The 22,769-nt window shown below is 46.3% G+C and overlaps 1 protein-coding gene across 4 annotated transcripts in view; it reads left to right on the top strand.

The window, feature by feature from the left end:
• SH3PXD2A (SH3 and PX domains 2A) overlaps positions 1-22,769 on the top strand; it is a 269,372-nt gene that overhangs the window by 156,315 nt on the left and 90,288 nt on the right. For all 4 annotated transcript variants that reach the window (XM_075423671.1, XM_075423672.1, XM_075423670.1 and 1 more), the window contains one exon: positions 16,142-16,170. In XM_075423671.1, coding sequence (XP_075279786.1) covers positions 16,142-16,170 — 29 coding nt within the window. The remainder of the gene's footprint in view (positions 1-16,141; positions 16,171-22,769) is intronic.

Genomic DNA, 22,769 nt, shown 5'->3' with positions numbered 1-22,769 from the left:
ATTATTTTTTTAAAAAACAGAGCTGCAAAAAAAAGTATATTTCCTTAAAAAAATGAATAGAAAGTGACCCCTACCTCCTAAAACAGTTCTGCTTCTAGCCTCTGGTGATAACTGTGTGTTCAACTCCTGAAGGGCTAAAAAGTCTGCTTTTTGTAAAGTGGAATTTAAAAGACTGTGGCTTAGAAGTGTGTGTATATATATATCTATACACTGTGCAGTTACTCCCACCCACAATCTGATTTTCTTGCTTCTAAGAGCTGTGACATTTTTAAGAGGAGCGATATATTTTTAAACTCACACTATGGCAGAAGATGAAGGTTGGCCCAACTGAGTCTTAGTCTTTGAGGGACCAAGAAGTTAAACCCCAGCCTCCACTCTTTTGTGGCTTTGGGCCAGGAGCTCTTTGCTCAGCTTTCTTCTTGTGAAGTGCTGTGGCATCTTGGCCCTGCTTCTGAGGAGAGAGATCCACCCGAGGTTCTGGGTGCTCAGCTGTGAAGAAAACATGGCCACTGTTGCATTAGTGACTGGATGCTCTGAAGTCTTTCCAGTAGGGTCTGTTCCCAACCTGAACTGCAGTTTTCCTCCTGAGATCTTCCCAGCTTTAAGCATTGAGCAAAACTGCACCCGGAGACACATTTGCAGCTCTCTTGTCATCGTGGCCGTTATTTTTCCAAGTCCTCTTTGGGAGATGGACTTTCTTTGGAGCTGGCAGTGAGCCACAGCCCCACGGTGTGCACATGGTGGGGCCCATCTCCATGCATGTCCTTGTGCCGTGTGCTGGGAGGTTGGCTGCTTTCACGGCTTCCTCACCTGCCCTTTGAAGACCCCCAAGGCAGGCTAAGGAGGGATCAGGGACAGGGCATCATGTTTGCATTTTGGACTGTTGCTCTGCTGGGACCTGTTGGGCATGAAGTGGCCTTCAGACTCTGGGGGAGTGGGCGCAGAGAGGTGGCCAAAAATCTCTGACCTTCCTTCTCATCACCATCCCAGATTTGTATTGGTACACATAGGGCTCAAAGATTGTCACAACATTGTTTAAAAAATGTTTCTTCTTGGGTAAAAGAGGAGCACTTTTCCCTTTTCTATGTCTTTACTGAGAAAAGGATCTTGGTATCATTATCGTGGTAAATAAATGAAGCAACTTATTCCCTACCACAAAACCTTGCATTCTTCAGCGTAAAACAAAGGCGCATAAATAACCAGCACAGGGGATGTGCCTGGCCTGTAATGTGCGTGGAGTTCACTCTTCCAGACCCTTGGCTTCTTCTGGACAGTGATTTAGAAGGAAAAGCTTTTATCTAATCATGAGGTAGGTTTCTGCACAGCTCCCCAGGCACCGCTAATGGATGGGATGCACAGCAGGACTTGAAGGTTTTTCATTCGAGCTGGGTAAGACGGAGAGCTGAGTTTCTGGTGTTGCACACACTATTGCTAGGGAGGTCAGAGTTGGGTTTTGTGCAGGGCCCGTGGTGTTCATGCAGCGATTGGAGTGATTTTGCATTACAGTGAGGTGTTTGTTACAAGGAGGGGAGGGAGGCACTCGGCTGCAGAGGGGCCGACAGGTCAAGGCCAGAAGCAGCGAGGTGAGGACGGATGCGTAGCTGGTGCCGGAGAGGCAGTGGAGGCAAAGCAGAAAGTTCCAGGAATTAGCTTCAATCCCAGAGGATGACTGGGGAAGAAATCGTTAATAAGTAGGTTACTGGCAGCAGGACACTCCGTTTCGTGCTCTGATTCATAATCCCTGCTGCTGCATCTCATGGCTGGTGTGCCCAGATCCTAGTTTTGAATCTTGCAGTATTTTACAGCAATGTGAGATTACTCAAAATAGCACTGAGTTCAGACTCGGTACTGGGAGCTAAGAGCACAGACCTTTGCATTTCACACTTACAGTTGTTTTTACGCAGCATGATTGCAGTATAGTATGATGTCCAGTCTATGTGCTTGGCTGGACACTGCAGTGTGGACTCCAGGTTACATGAACCTCCCCAGGACCTCAGGGATGCTCTTGTCACCCTGCAGTAGATGCAGCTCTGCAGGGAAGAGCTCATGGCCAGGCACAACACGGCATGCCCCCGAGGGCAAAGGCAGTGTTCCTGCTGAGACTGTGGTTTCTTATCATCCAGCTCCTGGTGTTTCAGGTAACAAATGGGGAAAATAGTGCACAAAAGCCAATTGCAGGGCACGACATTTGCAGAAGCTCATTGATATTCTGAGCTTGTGAATTACTGAGCGAGCGAGATCAACAGCCTAAAAGGAGGGGGTGCAATTCCTGACAATGGATGACATTTTCCCTTCGCCCACATGTGATATCTATATATCAGATAAGATAAACAGTTACAGCAGTAGTAAGCTGCCAGTGGCCATTTAGCCTTGAAAACATAGAGATCCTTCGTGTTGCAGGCCAGAAGTAACCCCTGAATCAGTGTTCGTTTTGAAGGAACAAGTAATGTCTCTTTTAGCTGAATTAAAAGGTCTTCTATAACCAGCTGAATGGATGGAAATAATTAAATTCATTCATTATGCCTCTTCACTTTTATGCACCTGGAACATGGAAAAAGGTACTGGAAACACCACACTCATACACTCTTTGCAGATGTATGAGGTGAATTAAAAGTTAGTGTCTGGATTGAGACTTGGACAGGAGTTACATAAAAGGAACAAGGAGAAATTTACTGTTTTCTGTATGAGGAGGTCTGAAAAACATCCAATCTTGTATCTGAACTGGACTGCAAAATTTTTGGTCTATTCAGACATTGCGCTATTTCATGGTGTGTGGTGGAACTTCTGTGCCTTGATGCCTATGATCTGCATATGTTTTAAATGTGTGTAAAATTATGATATTTTCTTGCATTTTCCGGAGGTATTTAATATTTAATGCTTGTTACTTTAGAAAGTCAGTTGACATGATTTGAAGTGTTTGGGGGCAAATATACAGCCATATATTTGAGGTCAACATGATTTATTTGATTTGCCCTTTTAATTGAGTAAGGCTCAACAGGAAGTATTAGTATGGATCCGTACAGGTACCAGCAAAAATGTCTTCTGCCTCTGCAAAGTGAGTTTTAAGTTCAGTATTATAATCTGTAAGTGTGTGATCAAATACCAACCAAGCAAAATTTACTAGAAGGTTTGATAATTCTGAGTATAGGTCTATAAAACACAGGGTGTATCTGTCCATCTCTAGTCTCAGGAGTCTTATACTGGTCCAGGCTGAAATAGCTGTGCTATTTTCTTTGTTTCCTTCACAAAATGAACAGAGCACTGAGACTAAATCTGTTACGCCATCTCGAAGCATAGGGCTTATTATTATTATTATTTCATACCCACAGTACGAAAAATAGCATCGCCATTCAGTCATGGGGTGCTCGATAAATCCTTGTTCAGCGGGTCTGATACTTCCATGGGTGGAGTACTCAGGATAACTTTGTGATGCTTCTTTGCACATGCCACGTAATTTAGCTCTTTAACCTTTTGGGGAGCAGAGGACAGTGGGACCTGTAACCAGAGTTGGGTATTTGAAAGGGGTTATGCTCATTGCCTTGAAAAGTGACTGTAGTGTTTGAAAGGTTTTCTCTTTGGGAAGTTGTCTCTATTTTTCTGGCTTAATTGGTGCCTGTCAATCATAATTTGGAATCATGTAAAGAATCCCAACAGTTATATTGGGCAAGATAAGTTCAAGACTTCTTTTGTCTTTTATGTTTTAGTATTAGAATCACAGAGGATGTTTTAAGACTGCCTGATAGTGGTAGGTAATCAGGGAAGACAAGTCTGCTTTTAGTAGTTGCCAATCCAGCAAAATTTACGAGATGCTTTTACTAGATATGTTCTGGAGTTTTACCGCTTCTGAAAAAGCTCAGTTCAAAGCACAGTGATTAGAAAAATTCCTAGAGTTCATGAACTCGCAGTAGATGTTACATGCCGTGGTTTATGCCTCTGTCTAGTAAAATAAAGAACCCGATGGCTGGAAAGATCTTTCCATGTGCCACTTTGCAGAAACAGGCAGAAAACAATTCCAAGGTATATAAAATTGGTGTCTTATAGACAACTGTATTACGTTTTAGTACGCTGGAAAGACATTTGATGCTGCAAGACAGTTAACTGAGGACATGCTGCTGAGGCAGATTTGGGAAGCAGCTGTGTTTTAATCTCGCTGTTCTAACTGAAGGAAATGTAATGAGGAAAGGAAAGACTACAATCACCAGATGAAGAAGTCGGAGTTCATACTGTGGGCTTGATCTTGTCTTCCCACGTGCATCGTAAGTTTTTGCCTCTCCTGGAAAAAATATTTACCATTCTCAGGGCCATGTGTACAACAGATGATTTTAAAAAGTCAGGAGAGAGATCTACCACTAAAAGGGGATGTAAAACTAGCTAGGGCAAGAGGGTATTTAACAGTGCAAAGTAAGTACAGATGCAATGGCCATCTGCTGTCTACGCACACTGCAGTCTTAATCTTTTGGGCCCTACTGCGCTTGGACACGTAGCGGGAGCAGAAAGACAGAGAGGTCCAAGCAGCATGTTGCTAAAAAGCCAGATGAGTACACAGAAGTGCTAGACATCGTAAGAACAGCACCAGAAAAGAATGCAAAATGGTATAATACCAAGCATTTGGCACGCTCTCCTTTATACTGGGAGCTCGGAGGTCTAGCAGGGCCTGGGCCATGTCTGGAAATGCCTGTAACTCATTTCTTACTTTGCTAATTTAGAGCCTTTAAAATGTCAAAAATGCCAGTGGCAGCCTGGGAATTCCCTGAGTGAGCCTCCGGCGCGGGGGCTGGTGCCAGCACTTGCGCCGCATGCTGGCATGAGCTGTGGGGCATCCCAGGGAGTGACGCCGAGTCCCAGCACCCACTGTGGGGTGGTTTGGAGGCTGGTACGAGGTGAAGGAGGGCATTCGGGGGAGGCTGTGAGTGGGCATCCTCGCGGCTTGGGCAGTCAAAAGGAGAAGGGCAAGCAGGAGGCTATTCTGCTTTGCCTTCCTAGTGGGCTCCCTCCAGGGTCCTGTTCCTGTGGGGCTCCCCAGGGCTCGGTGTCATCAGCCCTGCAGATTTGTCGTCGGGAATGGTGTCCCTGGTGGGACGTGGCTGATGGGGGTATGCGGGTCAAGGGAGACTGCTGGTGCCAAGGGCTTTCCCGCAAGCAGGAGGGGAGGGCAGGAGGAAGGCAGCCCGGACCACTGTCGTTTGGGTACTGCTCCTTTCTCGAGTCCCTCTGCCCCGAGAGGAGGTGTGAGAAGAAACAGGAGAAAAAGTAGTTGGATATTTTTGTTGTATTTCTGTTACTTGTTTAGCAAAGAGGAGGTGAAGGGGTGATCTAATAGCAACCTACAGCTTCGCAAAGGGGAGTTAAAAGGATGTTCAATGAATCAAACTCTTGCTGGTAGTGGCAAACAACATGAACAGGAGCAATGGCCACAAACTGGTGTGGGAGATTCAAACTGGACGATAGAAGAAATTTCACAGAAGATGGTTCCTTATTTACCTAGTAGTTATCATCGTTATTCTGACTGGTATATGGAAATGTGGGAGAGGGGTCGATGCGCTGTTTGAGATCCTTTACTTCAGGGCTTCATCGATTTTGGGGTGTTTCTGTGCTCAGCAACACCATAAGCAAAGCAGCAGCAGTGGCTGTAGCACTTACACCGCTGCCAATACACCTCTTCACCGCAGCACTTCATGATGGCTCCTGTCCTGCTACTGGCATCTGTCCCCTGGTTTGAAGAGACCTCCTCTAACCCATGCCCAGGTCTGGCTGGGTGCCACTGGCAGGTCAGGTCAGGCCATCAAAACTTTTGGGTTGCTGTTGTACCCCTGGCTTTCTGCGTGAGCTTGCTTAGTCACCATTTCTACATCGCTCATCTCTAAACTTGTGATGAGGTGACTCACTCCTATTGAATGCATGCTTGATTTTATTAGATAGGCATCAACATGTTTCATATGCTCTCTATTAAAGAATTGCATGTTTCTTTCCTTGAATATCTTCTGGAAACAGCTTAGGTAAACAGCTTAGACAGGGGAAGCTCAGTACCCTTTACCAAAAAAAATATCCTATGGGTTGTCCCTTGTCAAGTACTGGATGCGGCGTATGGGAGAATTAGGAATGATGAAGTATTTACTCAAATTGCTAGTTTCCGCTTCATTGAAGTTAGAGACACTGAAGGCACTGCAGCATTTATAACTGGCTTCCTGAACAGTGTAGCAAATTGAGATGAGGGCCCTTTTCTTGTAACTCACATGTGCAACCGAAATCACTTAGCTACCATAAATCAGGGCTAAATTGCTTTTAAAGGCTCACAAAACATTTTTGAAAGAGACAGGATGAGGAAACCATTTTGCCGCAGCAGAGTGTGTCCCTGTGATGAGTCCTATTACAGCTTGGTCAAAGAGCCTTATTGGCTTTTCATTAGAGCCTGGTTACGTATAGTTGAAACTCAACAGTGTTTTCAGCAGAATAGGCACAGAAATATGCACAGGAGGTACATTTAAGCAGGAATCTAGGCCATCAAAATATGTGATTAAGGACAATTTAATGTGCTGAGTAATGCAGTGTGATTTGGATGTAATTTATCCTAATCCAGTCTGATCTTTTACAGGAGAATATATTATAAGGCCACAATTAGGTGAGACCAGGGCCCCATCTGGCCTCCTGTCTCCAACAGTGGCTTACAGCCAATACAAGAAACAAAGCAAATACAGAGTGATCTTCCCTTGTGTATCCTCTCTGCTTCTGGCATTCAGCAGTTGTGGGACTTTTTGGGTCAAAGCATCCAGAGCATAGAGTACAATAGCCACCATTTATCCTCGCTTTATGAACTTATCTCGCTGCTTTTTGATCCCATTCCTAGTTTCAGGGATTGCAATGCCTAACACCAGTGAGCATCACGATTCAGCTGCATTGCATGCAGAAGCTCTTCTCTTAGTTGATTTAAACTGCTGTGCTTAAACTATTCTTCTGGTGCAGTAATTCAGTGGCAAAAACCTTTTTGGACAAGCTATGTCTGGACCTGGGGTTGAGGCTTGGAAATCTGTAACAGGCACGTTTTCTCCTCTTCCTTCCCTCTCTCCTTTTCCAAGGACTCTCTGGGATGAGAGTTTTGGGAGTGACACTGTTGGTCTCCGTGCCCGCTCTGGCAGAGGTGGTGGTATCCTGCCTCCTGCGAGCAGGCACAGCTTGACGGGCAGTGGGCGATGTCTCTTCTCTGGGAGCTTACCCGTGGGGGGGAGTGCCAGCGTGGGGTGGAGGAGACAGCGGCAAAGTTAGTCTGAAACAGCCAAAGAAAGGTGTCCATGGAGAGGGATAGCAAAGGGACTCTGCCATTTCTTGTAATCACCATTCAGTCTCCAATTTAGAAACCCGGATGGACCATGTGTTTTCTAATCAGAGGTTGGACCCAAATCTCCTATGGAAACTAGAATATGAGAGGCCCACCCTCAAATCAGGAGGGGCTCAAAAAAAAAAGAAGATTCAAAGCCTGTCCTGCCTTCTTAGGCTCTTAATCAGATTTGTATGATATATGTGCAAGCTCATTAGCCCGACTAGTTTACAAGGTACATTTGAATTTACGATTCTGACATTCAGTACTTAATTTGTAACTGTGATTAGATGCACCTTCTAAACAGATATTGTATCTACATGTAGATATGTGTAATAAAGTCCCAAAGTGAAGAGCACAACTAGAAAAGCTGCATATGTGAATGATTAATTTTTATTACCTTGTTTTTATCACTCAGCATTTATGCTGTAAAGGCTAATAATAAAGTGACACATGCTTGGTCATTGTAAGACAGAGATAAATTTGGCCTCCCCGCAAGGGACAAGCAAGGTCAGTTTAGAGGTGAAGAGCACCTCCACCCAGAGTTCTTGCTAAGGTAAATACATTTTTCTGTCCTGTGGAGAAATTGGCCATCTGAAGGAATAAACAGGGTAAAACAAAAACAGATGAGGATGTGACTCTTAGGCAAGATCTTGTTTTTATACTTCTTTCCAGGAAAAAGCCTGCTATAAACATTCGTGTTGTCTTTTTCAAGGCCGCTGAATCCTTGCAGTGAAGGATCACATGGCGTTAGCTCATTGCCCCAGTGTCCTGCAGCTTCCAGGTTGCGCTGAGCCATCTCTCCCTGGTGCCGGAGAGGCTGAGCTTTGCTGTCAGATCGCCCTGCCCTGTATCTATCAGCCTGGTGAAACGCTGAGTGTGCAATTCCAAAGCCTCATCTTCCTCCAGGAGGATAATTTCATCATAAAAAAATATAATTGTGAAAAATCCAAGAGGCTAATTCTCCATTTCTCCAGCGTGAGCCAAATACTGAAGTTGCACTCTAGAGCCAAGCAATCAACTTCATCGCTGGGGAATTTTGGGACAGGAATCTGTGACATTCCCCAGTCACTTAGGGAAGGGGCAGGATGCCTCAAACCCATCTCTCGTCCTTCTACACCCTTTCTACGCAAAAAAAGAAATGGTGACAGCCGCCCCCAAACACCGTGGGTCTGCATGAGGCTGAGATGGTCCATGGGGATGTTGTTTGTCTTGGAGCTGTCTGCATCCCCTGTGCCTTGGACCTGGTGGCAGAGCTCAAGTTGTGCTGTGCAGGGCTAATCTCCAGAGTCCTCTGAGTCCAGAGCAGAGGACACTGGTTTTGGTTGTCCTGCACCTCCCCTTCATGGTACAAATCCATGGATTCAGGAGCAGGGAGCATTGCTGGAGAGAAGGCAGCGTCCATCTCCTTCCAACCTTGGCTTTTCTGTGCAATCCAAGGTTACTGGTATGAGGACGATCTCTTCTGCACTTACAGATGAGTTTCCAGTGTTGTGCTTGGAGTTTCTCAGGAAGAACTTGACTTTTACTTTAGTGGGTTCAAGGGAGCTGTCAGAAGTCAGTGCTAAATCAGGACCTCCAGCTGGGTCCTGGTGAGCCAAACTGGGCCACCGTTGTTTTGTGATGCAGAGGAAGTCACTGCAGCCTAGCCAGAAGTAGATAGTATATAAAGCTGTGCTGTTTGCTCTATGCCAGCATTACAGCCACGCTGTGAAGACAACAGAAAGGTGTCAGGTAGGCAAAATTCTCTATTTTGCAGTGTCTCCGTTCTCTTAAGGAGCTGGTTGTACAACATTGGCTTACCCTTCTTAGCAGCGAGTGGAGACCACTTCCAGCCAGCAAGGAATGTCTGGGTTTGAAGTCAGGTTGCCAGATATTCTTCTTGCCCCTCAAGTCCCTTTTGCTCGCAGCAAGGAATTCTGGAGTCTCGGGACTGCCACAATGGAGCCCTTTCTGACAGGGCTGGAAAGCTCGACTTCTGCTCAGAAAGGACAAATTCATGTTCGTGAGGGTTCCACAATGCAACGATTTATATCAGGAAATGAGCAGAATATTTTCAAAAAAAAAAAAAAATAGAAGAAGAAAGCCTTCATCTGTTTGTTTGGCTTGGGGAAGAGATCAGCTGTGCTTTTAAGATTTCAGAGGATGGAGTGCTGGAAGGGGAAAATGTATAGCTGTATGCATCCATATGTTTGAGTTTGTGTTCCTGGTGCATAACATATAGAGTTAATTTTGCTTAATTATGTGTCATATGGGTCTCAGAGCTCAGTGCAAACGGAGATACCGTTGTGCACGTGGTTAAACTTTTGCACTTTGAGTACCATGAATGTGAGTTTCAAGGCTGCACTCTGCGTATAGCTCCTGTGTGTTTGTACAGTATTGACATGTTTGGGTGCTCCTCCAGCCGTAGGCCTTGGGGACAGGCAGGCACCTAGTGACAGTTCTTGGTCACACTTGGTTTTGTGGGTGTCTCAGATAGGAAATGTCAGCCTGGCTGCTGAGGAAAATAAATTAGGAGAGTTTCAAGATGCAAGTATATTCTCAAGGCTCAGGTTGCTGCACATGTAAAGAGCAGTAGCAAAGTATTTTTGTATTGTTTACTTTAAAAACACTGTCATGGAATCTGATAGTGGCACTAAGAAAAATAGTTTGTGAAAAAGCCGTCTTCATTACTGACTGCAAACCGTATGAGCATTGGGAAGGAGAGAGTGGACTTTCTTGTTAAAACATTTCTGTGCTTTTAATCTGCTTGGCAAATCATTGGCGATTAAATGATAATCTGAGTTGTTTGTTTGAAATGTCATACGTCTCCACTGCAGCCTGCCCGCACCACTAGAGACTTTCAGGAATTAAGGAGCATGGGAACATAAACGCCTGCAATGTATTTAAACACGAATTAGCAAAAGCCAACAAATACAGAACAATTTTAACTTATGTATTAAAATACTCCAGAGGATACAGATTAGCCTCCATTACTCAGGGTTTGTCACTGTCTCATCCACTTTGGACAGCAAACACCAAGAAACAGACAGAAAGATGATTTACTCTCCCTTTAGCTTCTGTCTCGCCTGATGAAATGTCTGCAGCGCAGCTCCCCCGGCCGCGCTCCGCCGTGGGTCTGACAGCTCCTCATGCTTTGCAGGCACTGTTTTCTCTCACGGCTGAAGCTCATGGTTGTCTGAAATCTTTGCTAAGTGAGTTGAAGCCGAGCGTTGCTTTACTGACAGGCAGAGACCCCAGGCTAAAAGGCGACGTATGTGAGAAAGGAGGAATCCCACAGAGTGAGCTTGCTTGGTCTGCTGTCCCATGGGAAAGGGGAGAAGCTTTCAAAAGAGCCCTTGCATCGCGGTACTGCAGGGATGAGGTCTCCCAGCTGAATACATCACCTCGGAGGGGGAGCTGTGCAGGAGCCGAGCTGCAGCCTCGCAGCCCCTCCGCTGATGCGGTGCTGCTCTGCAAACCCTCCTGGTTCTTGCAGGAGGCTTCTGCTGACTGGCCGGATCTCCGTGGAGGATGCGAGAGAAACCCTCTGGGCCAGACACAAATCAAACGGAATCAGAAGTACGGCTGAAGAGACAAGCACAGTCCGTCACAGGTGCACCTAGTCGCCTCCAGTCTTCTCCTCCGCTTGGAACGTTTCTTAGGCTTTGTTGAACAAATGTTAGGATACTCCTCATTTTTTAAACAGCTTTCAAGTTGTGTCACTGCTTGTTTGTGTATATCTGCATATATTTAGATAGATGAAAACACACGCACGCGCATATCAATGTTTGTTAACTCTCACTGAATAGGGCAGCAAAGTCAGTCCCTAAAGAAAAGATGTGCCATAAAACTTTTCTGTAACATTGTTAATATAACCTTTGTAATTAAATTAGATTGGAAGTGACATAGAAATTCAATGACATATTCTTATCTTTGACAAATTTCCAGGCTGACTGTGGGTAGCTTAATGTGACAACAGGCAATCAGCTCTATAGCAGTGCTCGTGGTCTTCCTTTCACACTCATTGCTGGAAGTCAGTGGAGTAATGCTATCCCTGTGTAATGCTGATGAGAAGGGAGATCGAGCCTTCCTCTCCTTTGTCATTAAAGCAAGCAGAGTGTGTCCAGCTTGTGTGACCGTGCTTGGCATCAGCGATATTTTAATATCGTTAGCAGCAGGAGGAAATACTTTCCTTGCCAGTAATGAGGTTCAGTGTCAGCTAAAGGTGATGCCCCACAGGAAGACTTTAGACAAAATCGCTATATTCTAATATGAAAAAGGTTAGAAATACACTATTTTTGTGAAAGGAATTTGTTCAGTATGGTGTGATCCTGGCTAATGAAGAAGGGACCTGCCAGAGCTATATTTAGTTCCACCCACTGGTTTCACTGCTATGCTTGTAGCTATGGCTGGAAGGGAAATTAGGATGGTGGTGTCTGTTCTCGTACAGAAATGGAAGAAAAATGGAAATATGTGTGTGTATATGAAGATAAAAAGACAAAAAGAGCAAGAGCTGAAGAGAAAGTGAGCTTCCCTGTGTAGCTGCAGATGTGACATTTGTTGTACCTTTTCTTGGAAGCATTTTTCTTCTGCAAGGCCAGGTTGCTTGTCTGATTTGAAGCTAGCAGTGTGCCAGGTGCAGGCCATATTGCAGGAGAAGATCAGAGTTTCTACTTTTCTACAACTGAAAAATTGCTTTTATTGTCTTGGAGGCATAGTCCAATAAATACTTCAGTCTCACCCAAATGTTCCTCTGAAAATAGTGAGGCTAAGAAGTATTCACCTTATAGATTGTCAGCTGGGAGAGGGCAAAGACATCACTGAATCACATGCAGAATAATAGGACATAAAAAATTAATAGAGTCGGGCAGAGGACCTATTGCAAAGCACAGGATTTCTTCATTAGCGGAAAAGAGATGAGTATGTACACAAAGAGCACTTTACCCAGGCAGAGAGATTATTTGCTATACCTTCTTTGCTTTCTCTTTCAGCAGTGGTGTTTCCCCATCCTTGCTGGAAGGGACAAGTTTTGGCTTTCACAGTTTCACTAGGGAGATGAGGATTTTATTTCAAGCTCCATTTTATTTGATACTGCTTTGTCCTGATTTTATGAATGAAATGTGGGTGTACTAAAAAATGACACAACAGGGAGACATGGGGTACATGGTCTTCAGGAACTTGAAATTCAGAACCTGTAAGACTTAGCTTTAAAAGTTCCAGAAAGAATAAACAACAGATGAAAACCTGCCCAATAGATTGATGGCTTTTTTTTTTTTTTGTGGAGTGAGCCTTGTGAGTTGAGAGGTGGTGGTGGTTCAAAGAAATATTTTGTAATAACCATTTAATTTCTTCTGGAAGGATGATCTTGTGCGTAAGTTGGAAACTAAGACCAGAAGTTGTAGGTTCAGTTGCATTCTTTTGCTACAGCTCCCCTTCAATGAAGTGTGTATGATACACCTTTCTCCCATCATCTGTTTTTCTTTATAAATTAGGGGCAGCAGTCGTTTATTTTTGCAAAGCAGTTAATAAAGTGAGGTTCCCACCTTTATTTTGCTCTTCATTTGAGTTTTGAGGAGGATGTTTAAGAAGAATAAAATGCTCTAGTACCAGGACCAGGGAGGACATCCTGGGTGCAGTATGGGAACAGTGTGAGATGGGGATGCCAGAGAAGACCCAGAGGGGAGGACCAGGATATGCTAGCCAAACATGGGGCAGCAAGTGCGAAAGGTGCCTTGGCTTCCCTTCGTACTGGTGTTCCCCACAGCAGCTTGGTTGGAGGCAGTGGCGTAGTGTACTCAGATGCCTGGTGCACTGCAAGGGGAGTGAAGCAGAGTTGGGTTTTCAAGGTACACTGAATCCTCTGATGATGCTGGTTACCCTGTCTGTTCTCAGAGGGATGTCACTGAGAGCTACCTGCTGCTTCATTCTCATGTAGCTGACTAAATCACTCAGCTGGCCACTTTGCAGTGACAGTAAGGGGCTTTGTCCTCTCTTCAAACTAATCTAAAAGTTTGTTGTCACCATGCACAAGCCATGAGAGAAGCAATGATGGGCTTTGCTGGCCCAGAGCTCCTGGCCCACATGATCTGCCTCCGTTGGCACCATGTTTGCTGTTGAGCAGAAATGTGGCTTGCCACATCACATTGAGTACAACGCTCTGTTCTTGCATTAGCGGTGTGATGTGGAACGTGTCTGTCCGCTGCAGGGCATGTGTGAGGAAACTTAAGGACAAGTACACTTCCATAAATGATGTGCTTTTACTGTGGAAGACATGCCAGCCAGATGAGGAAGTGAACAGGAAAAAAAAAAAAGGAAAAAAAAGAAAAAGTTCTTTATGAAGTAATATCTCTTGTCATCCCATGATCTGTGTGCAGAAAGAAAAAACAGTTTCAAAATTTTACTGTTTTTTAATCTCTACGTTCTTTAAATCGCATGGATGAGTCATGCTTTAGAGTTAAAGGAACAAGCCTCATTTAAAAGCTTACTGCAGTCACTCACACATGCCTTAAACCAGCTAGAGATTAGGCTGAAAGATGCGGGAGATCATCCAGGATGGAGGTTTGAATTCTGAGCATTGTGGCATTTGCACATCCACTGTGCTTCCAAACCTGGGTACTGACTTTGGCCTGATCTGGTGGGCAAAGATGTCCAGCAACATCTTTATCCATTTTTGGTTGCTCATTAACCCTATCAATCCATCAGTATCCCATTCCCAGTTGGGCATATTGGGTGATTTTTCTTTAAAGTGGCAAAAAGGAGTTGGGGTGTTATTTTTTTGCAACTTCAGTCAGGCTGAAGGCTGTTCCATTTGCCTTCACCCCACCGTGCGTGCTCTGTTCACCCACGGCCTCTCTTGGGATGCCTGTGGGGTGCTCCCAGCACGGCTGGCTGGCAGGAGATCGCCCTGGAGACGTGTGCTGAGGGCCTTCTGGCACAGGCTGGAAGGATGGTTGTGTTTCCCTTCTAGGGACTGTGTGTAGATACACTGCCCTCTCAGGGTCCTCGTGGATGCTAACATTTGCGAGAGCTGAGTGCAACCTTTTTGTGCGACACGGAGAGAGGCGACAAGGTGGAGACGCAATGTGCTTCAGAGGGGAGTCCCAGCTGAACCCAGCTCAAAGCTGTGGGGCTGAGAAGGTCCAGGAGCTTTGCTGCAGAAAGCCAGGACAGGCAGAAGGGACTGAAGTGATCGTCAAGCATGTGCACGATGGAGATATCAGGTCAAAGTAAATGACATGTATGGATCTCAGCAGGGTTTCACCTCTTTGCCGTTTAGCACTGTCAGAAGAGAGGAAGTTCAGGGCAGGACCAAACACAGACTTTCGCGTGCCAAGAGAGCTGTACTGGGAGTAACCACAAAGCTCCAGGCTGGCGTGGGAGCGGTGCCGGGGCAGAGGGCTACATTTTGGGGATTGTGCCTTCCCTGGCTTCTTCTGAGGGCTGTCTGTTTTGGGCACCGTATCACAGGCATTGCATTTGCATATGATATCACTTCTGTAGAAGAAGCAGCCTATTCATGAGCAGTAGCATCTTCACATTGAGTACAACTGCAGACATGGCTGAGAAAACAACCATTTAATTGAAACACAAATGACACTGGAAAATTCAAAGAGGGTGCAAAAAACTCCCAAGCAGTTATTGCTCACTGAAAGCAAATGCTAGATATGTAAGGGATGGGATGCATGCAAAGTGCTGGCAGAAATGGAATTTATTGGTAGACATACCTCTGCCCTCAAGACACGTGTCATTTCTTCAGATGATGCCCCAGACTCTCTTGAAATTAAATGCATCCTTTGGGCTAGTCCTTCTCTGATCCCTCGGGGTACGCAGCATGCTGCAAGGGACAACCCCCCCACTCCTGGCAGCCTGGCCCCCAGCAATGCAGAGGCTGCTGCCTGCCCCTCCGGTGGGGTTCCTGCACAGACAGCCTGCCTCTGCAGTGGGTCCGTCGGGTGATTTTTCCCCACATTACACCGCCGGGTGCGGCGTGTGACCCCGCACAGCGATGCTGCCCCTGCCCAACCTGCCATTGCCCGGGCTCCTGCCTGCGCAGACCAGTCCAAAGCTGGGTCTGAGAGGCTCCGGCGAGCAAAGTATTGCTGCCCTCGGTTCTGCTCATCCCCGCTCCGTTCTCACAGCCCGCTTCTTCACTCCTTCCCGCTTGCGCAGCAGCCGTCGGAGCGTTGGGCTGCTCTGCCACGAGCAGAGGTGCCAGCACCCTCTCCATCACTGCCTGCGCTGAGGGTGCTCTCCCCATCCTGGAAGAAAGCAGGACAAAGTTTGGGGTTTGGGGTTTTTTTTTTTAACTTCTTGTGGGAGACAAGTGCTTGTCAGAGATAACTAGGAGGGGTCTGGAGGTTATTCACCAATTAATTAGTCTCTGAAGAGAGGACTGCAAGCAATGCCAGCTCACCCGCGGCAGCCGCAGCCCTGCGGCAGTCAGTCACTGCTCGCTTCGCTCTCCAGAGGAGCGCCGGGGGTTAATTCGGTAGCTGTGCGTTGAACAGCTCGATTTAAAGGGGAAAAGCTGACACCCTTCTCCCCTGCCTGGCTGGCTGTGGATGGTTCGCTCTGTCTCGCTGATCACATGCTCCGAGCCCCCGGGGCTGCAGGAGCCCCAGCTGCTGCTTTGCCGCGGGGCCGGTGCGGGTCCCGCTCCCGGTGCCGGCCTCGGCACTGCCCGGCCCGGCCCTGCCCGCCGATGCCCGGCACTCCCGACCTCCTCTTTAAAGGAGGGAGCGCGCAGGACGAGCCCTTGAGCACATGGGTGGGAATTTGGGAGGCACCCGTTCCCTCACCACCGTTCCCAGCTCTAACCATGTCTGTTTGTTGTTGTCTTTTTTTCAGGGACTATGGATCTTCGAAGAGAAAATCAGGTAGGACACAAGGCTTGCTACGTAGTGCATGGTTACGGAGAGGACCTTCCCCCCCAACCCCCTTTAAACCATCCCTTTACCCCCCTTTAAACCATCCCTTTTTCTTGTGTTGCATGAAATTGTGTAGCAGTTTTAACTTTGTACTGCTGAAGCCTGTGAGAGACAGGCACTGGTTTCTTTCCTTTGCACTGGAGAGGAGAGGAAACCCACCTTATGCTGTACTGCGGTTAAAATGACTGTTCTCTTCTGACTGTATTTATACGGCTCCTTCCCCAGTCTGAGAAGATAATTGTATTAAATTTTTTTCTCTTTCATTTTTTTTTTTTTTTTCCTAAAGTCCATCTTTACCTGAGCAAACAGTCAAAATGCAGCCTGAGAGTTGGGGTTCTTTTCTGGAGGGGAAGGGAATGCTTTTCTGCTCTGGTCCGAATCCTTATTTTTCTCTTTCCAAAAGGCTCAGGTGGGGCTTCTGATGTGAAATGTTCTCACTGCCTGCATCTGGGTTTGGGCTGTCTCAAAGGCTCTAGCTCAGTGTTTTGTTTTTAAGATCTCGGATTCAAATGTCATGTAAAACCCTGGTTTGAAATTATATAAATCCAATTTTTCCCCTCCCCTCATAGGTCTTAGTGATTTTTACAGATGTGTTTTCAATAGGGACATGTAATTATGGGCCTCTGGGTTTGGCTGCTCTGAGCTGGATGTGTCAGGGCTTTCTCTCTTTTTTTTTTTTTCTTTTTTTTTTTCCCCAAGCAGTACTGAGCACCTGCAACTCTCATTGACTTTGTTTGGAGTCTTGGGTGCTCCAAATTGCATTCAGGGCGTCCAAAGAGAGGCCTTTCAAACCAATAGCAACTCCTGGAAAATACTGGCCTGTGTACAGGGGAGGGGAGAATTTTTTCTTCTTGCTTTTTAAGATGATGAAGAAACACTGCAATGCCTTAACTCTGGGAAGGAAGGGAAGATGAGTGACATGTACTGAACTCCAATGAATGTCACTACCTAGATTGATTTGTTGGTTAATTATGAGAGCTTTTATGCTGCAGTTCTGTAATAAGCTAAGTGAAGCACTAAAATGGGGCTGTTGCTTGACCCTGCAGTCTGTGCATTAAATGGCTGTTGCCTTTGCAGGCCAGTCCTTGTGGTACGCTTCCCCTGAATTTCTGTGAGGTGTGTGGTGGTAATGAAGAGGTACAGAGTGCTGGCCTGATATGATAAACTAGGGCACGCTTCGTCTTTCTGATCTCCTACAAAGCTTCTTGTCTGAGTTGTGATTAAAACAATGGGTCCTTTCGGAGAGATGCAGTTGTACTTGTAGGACCTCTTAGTATTAAGAAATGTGTTTGTGCATGGTGGCCTGCGAATTAGATTGGTGGCAGAAATTTCTCTAGAGGGGCAGACCATAAAGGTGCAAGAGGCTCGGTGGAAGGCAGAGGTGAGTGCGGGAGCTCCTGGCTCAGAGTGCCACATCCCGAGCACTCAGGACTTTTTTTTGGCCATATGAAGACCTTTGAAAAACATTGCTGAAGCCTCTGGGGCAATCTGATTTAGCGCTGACCTTAGAACAGCATTAGCAAGCTAGGAGAGCTTTGGGCTCAGTGCACCAGTTGACATGCACAGGAGTTCAATAATCTTGCAAGAGATGTGAGGAATTGCTTTGGGAGTGTGAGAAGCTGCTCCTCCTCCATTCCTGTGGCTCTAGGAGGATGTTGGAGCTCATCATTGGGGGAAGAGGAACTAAGTTGAGCCAGTGTATCAGAGCTGCCTGTTGTGGATGCTGTTCTGCTGGGCTCTCTGTTGGCCTCCTGGCTTGAGCATCCCAAGTGATGTGCTCACCCATCCTCATGGGAGGGATGGATGCTCAGGTAGGGCTGCATCTCTTGGCTGTCCAACCTCTACACAGTGCAGGGTTTTCTGCTGGGACTGTTTCTCTGCTTCTTGGTGCTTGGCTGCTTGGAAACTGTGGGATTTGGAGATGGTCTTTTACCCTGTGCTAAGAGGAATGTGAAGCAGCTCCCTGACCAAAGTGAGCTTCATAAAGGGACTCTGTTCTCAGCATTCTTCTTGCCTGATTTTAGAGTGGCGGGGGAGCGCTTCATTCTGCTGGGAGCTGGATATCGTGGGAGTATGTGCACCACAAATGAAGGAATACGCCAAGGGAGTTGGTAGTTACAGCCTCTAACAAAGACCGGCTTTATGACACTTGAGCAAGTGATGGGATAAATCGGCACAGATTTCCAGGGTGTGCTGTGAGATTCTTTTAGGGTAACAAATGGTTTTGAAATGTAGTTTCCTCCATGGGTGCAGACGATACTTGGCCTTTAAACAGCAGACAAATAGATGCTTTTAAATGCAAGCAGCTCCCAACAAATCAGACCTGTGAACACATCTTCTGTCTTGACCAAAGATGTATTGGGAGGAGGCTTTTGGGTGTGAGCACGGCTGTCCGGCACTGCCTGGCAGGAATCCCACAGCTGCCATGGCTCAGGCATGTGCAGGCACGACACAAGCGTGGCCGATCGCAGAAACATTTGGGGAATGCCTCTGACAGCTAGCGTCACCTCTACCCTGACCTCTCCCTTGCCAGCCTGCACATCTAGCTAGTCCTGTGCTCGCCCCTGAGAGCAGGGAGGAATTGGATAAGTTCAGAGTTTAATAGGAGTTATGGAAACATTTATCACTGCAGCTGATATTGGTTATAAACATCTGAGACCTTCTGAAACAAATGCAATAGCGTGGCGCGTCCTTAGCTAAACAGAAGGGAGTCTTGCATGGATCTGGGGCATCTCTGCGTGTCAGCCCTGAGCCAGGCTGCCTCTTGTGCAAAGTGCTATGTAAACACACAGCCCTTTACTTGGATATGATCTAATTATAAACACTTTAACCTGCAGCCAGCTCAGAGACCTGGGGCTTCGCTGAAGCAGGTGAGGCTCTGCGTAGGCATGGGTGTTTGCTGTGGCCTGAACTGCCACATGCACTGTTACCTTGGATTTGTGGGGCTTTACTTGACATGTTGCAGAGCTGCCTCAGAAAGCTGCCTGCATGTTTCCAGGCAATTGAATTGTTGCTCTATAACCATCTGTCGGTGCCAAAGAGACTCAGTACAACTGTGAGGAGAAGTTACTGTGGGCATATTCTGTGCACTTGCAACAAATGGTCTTGTCTAGGTCTCTCCAAAGACCTTCTGTAGCAAAAAGGGAAGGAATTACTTTTCAGACTCCAATTTGTCGATCACATTAACCAAGTGAACTCATTTGTCACTCAAAATAGGCATTACTTCTATGCAAGCATCCATGGTGTGGTTTTCTCTCCTCAAATCAAAATAAAGGCAGAATTGCTGCAAGTCTAGTAATGGATATTTGCATGGTACATTACAAACCACAAATTAGGTTAATCCACTCTGTAAACCCTACCAGCTACCATCTGTGCATGGTGAACTAATTAACCCTTGAGACATCTGCTAATCCTGGTGGGGCTTGTAAAACCAGGTGAAGTCTATTTCTCCCCAGAGATGTTCCCTCAACACCCCCACCCCCCTTGCTGGTTAGAGCCAATTTCAGACTCCTGGAGTGAGATTATCTTGCCCTCTTCCCTTGCTGAGAATCTTTCTTAGCTGGTTTCATGCCAAAGCTGTTGTCAGATCCCCAATCATGAAGCTGCAGCAAGCATCTGGGGCCTGGTGTCTGGTGGCAATAGGGAGTTGGTGTGGACTTCCACAGGTTTTCCACACTGAGTCCTGGTGCTCCTCAATTACTGAGAGGATTCTCTTTGCTAACAGTGGGGTCAGGCCTGGCAGGAGGGATGCTGCTTCACCTTTGCTTTCAAAGCTGAGGCCAGGATCTCTGCCACCTGCCTTGTGGGCAGCCAAGCCTTTGTGCCTACTGCTTTCAGCGCACTGAAAAGCAGCGCAGGAGCACTGCCGGCCACCCCCTTCTGAAATCGTAACAAACCACCCCACTGCTTGCTCACTCCCACTGCTCTGACTGCCCTGCTTGCTGCTGTGCGCACAGCTGACTTCAAGATGCTGCTCAGCAGCTTGCTCTGGCACCTTGTTGCTGTATGGTAGGATGCTCCTCCAAGTGAGGGGGCATAAAATTAAAAAAGCAAAACAGTTTATGGCTCCATTCGTACTGCAGTGTCTCCTTTCTCCAGTTGATCAGATCCTGCCTGCATCAAGTTGGCTGTCCTTTGGCTGAGCCTGCCAGCTGAAGTCTATTTAAATAGCCTCTGTAATTCAGCACTTAGAATATTAACTTCACAATTTGGTCCAAGTCTGTGTTGCCTCAGTGAGGATGCTGATGAGGCTTGGCTTCCTCAGCAGAGAGAACTATCCTTCAACTTGGTTCCCACATCCAATTTTTGGACTAGCAGAATATGGCAGCACCCAGGAAACAATCTCTGCTTCCTTTTCCTCCTGTAATCTAAAACTAGGAAGGCTGTATCTGCTGGCAAGTAAATAAAAACTTCAGAGTCCTTTGGAATCTACTTCTCAAACTCTTTATAGAAACGTCTGTAATGCTCTCTTTTCCCTCAAGCAGAGCTGAGAGAGTTGCAGCAATGGTGGAAGTGGGGGAGTGAAGAATAAGCAGATCTGTGTGACAACACCAAGGGCCCTCACGGCTGATTGCTTTGTGGGGTTGCTGTCTTGGCCTTATGGGTGGAGCTGACAGCAAGAGTTGTTTCTTTAGCCTAATTCTTCATTACTAGGGAAACCCTCTTCCTTGCTCTTGCATGCTGAGGACGTGTGCTCGCTCAGTTTCAGGGAGATGCCTTAACTGATGTTCTTAGAGTTATCGGGGATAGGGTGGGGGTTTTTTTCTGCTTCCTTTGTAATTACAGAGTGAAATGGCTTAACTTTTGGCTTATTCTGTCTTTACAGCTGAGCTGTGCTCATCACTTCGGAGCTTAACCTTTCTGGTCCTGTCACACGGCACGTGTTCAGCCTGCACTTACAACTTACATGGCTCACTTTTTTTTTTCTATTTTTATAAATAAGCTTTATTTTTTTAACTTTAGTTTGAACTGCCTCCCTTGAGGCGATATGGAGAAAATGAATGGGGTGTGCTAGCCCTTCTGTGCTTAATCATTCGACAGGGTCACAAATGTGTGAGCCGTTAGCTGGCCCAGCAAGGCTGCATGGCTGGAGCGGTCGCTGCCTGATGCAGGGCTGAGGTGCCAACCCTAGGGACAAAGCTTGGTTGGTGCAACCAAGTGCAGAGCCCTCTGCCAGCTTCAGTCCCCTCTGCAGCAAGCATTTAGCTACACCTGGGTGCAGGGAGAGGAAGGAAAATGCAGCCTCCAGCCCAGGCAGGTATTTTATAATGTTCGTGGGAGATGGCTGCAGTGGGGTGAGAAGGAAGGACCTCTCCAAGAGAGGCACAGTAGTGCCTTTCTTTTGCTGTAGAGTTGTTGCAGTGTTGACGGGATGTCATCTGGAGTGGTCAACGCCCTATTACTATTAAAAGAGCTGTGAACACAATTGCAAGTGTGCTGTGGGCATGCCTTAACTTACTCAGTTGACTATTAAATGTCTCGATTTTCCCCTCTCAGCCAGAGGAAGCCTGAACCTTTTAAATGGGTTCTCAAAGGGGCCAAATCTAAAAGTGTGTTACTAAAGATGTTAAAAATCCAATTAACATGGTGAATAACAGCATGAGGCAATGCATCTTCTGTCAGGGTAGTGACTGCAGCAGATGTCTTGGAGCTACCCACATTGAGTGCGTGAGTAATGAAGCAGGCAGTTGGTTATTGCTTAATGAATATGAGCCCAGGTGATAGCAGCAAAGCTAGAATGTCTTTTTTAACTCAAATGTTAGAGTCATTCTGCTCTCATGGTCCTTGTCTCTGAAGTCTGTCTCCCTATAATTCATCCGGAAGGAAAGCTTCAGCTTGGAAGGTTAATTTTTTTTTTTTTAAGATGGTGAATGGGGAGCTAAGTTTGTCCAAGCCCATGGCAAGGCCCTAGGAAAATCTTAAACCACGTAGCTTGGGCTTGGTGTCTTCATCCTTGTGAGAAATCTGTGGTACGACATGATCCCTGCAGACTGCAACACGTGCTCTTGTTTGTGTCCTGATGAATCACACATGCGTGCCGTGTTCCTTGCATTGTTCTCTACAATTAGTGCAGAAACAGCAATGGTGGACTGGCTCCCTGATGCCATTTGGCCTCTTGATGAGAATGGCTGGACTGCGTCATTTGCCAGCCGCTCTTCTGTAACTTCACAAGCATGTACTGACAGGATTGCTCTTGATCAGAAATCAGGATCTCTTCCCCCATCATACGATTAACCTTCTTGGCTGTATGTACTAATTACTGCATGGAATTTAAAAACAGCAGATTCTGGCAGAACATTTTGGTTCTCACATAGCCTTTTTTTTTTTTTAAAAAAAAAAAAGAGGAGGATAAAGGATTTAGTAATAAAAGTAGGATAGAGTAAGCAGAAGCATAGCAACCAAGGACCAAACAAACCTTAGCATATAATTACTGGGGATGTACATCTTGGGCCCGGTTCTGGAAGGAGTTGGTAATTAATGATCTTAATGTGCATCCTCAGTTGCATCCTTGAGGATGGACAATATTTTTCCTCAGCTAGTGAATTTGC

Source organism: Opisthocomus hoazin, chromosome 6 (genome assembly GCF_030867145.1).
Source record: "Opisthocomus hoazin isolate bOpiHoa1 chromosome 6, bOpiHoa1.hap1, whole genome shotgun sequence".
Classification (NCBI taxonomy): Eukaryota; Metazoa; Chordata; class Aves; order Opisthocomiformes; family Opisthocomidae; genus Opisthocomus; species Opisthocomus hoazin.
This window is presented reverse-complemented; position numbering and strand designations above follow the sequence as displayed.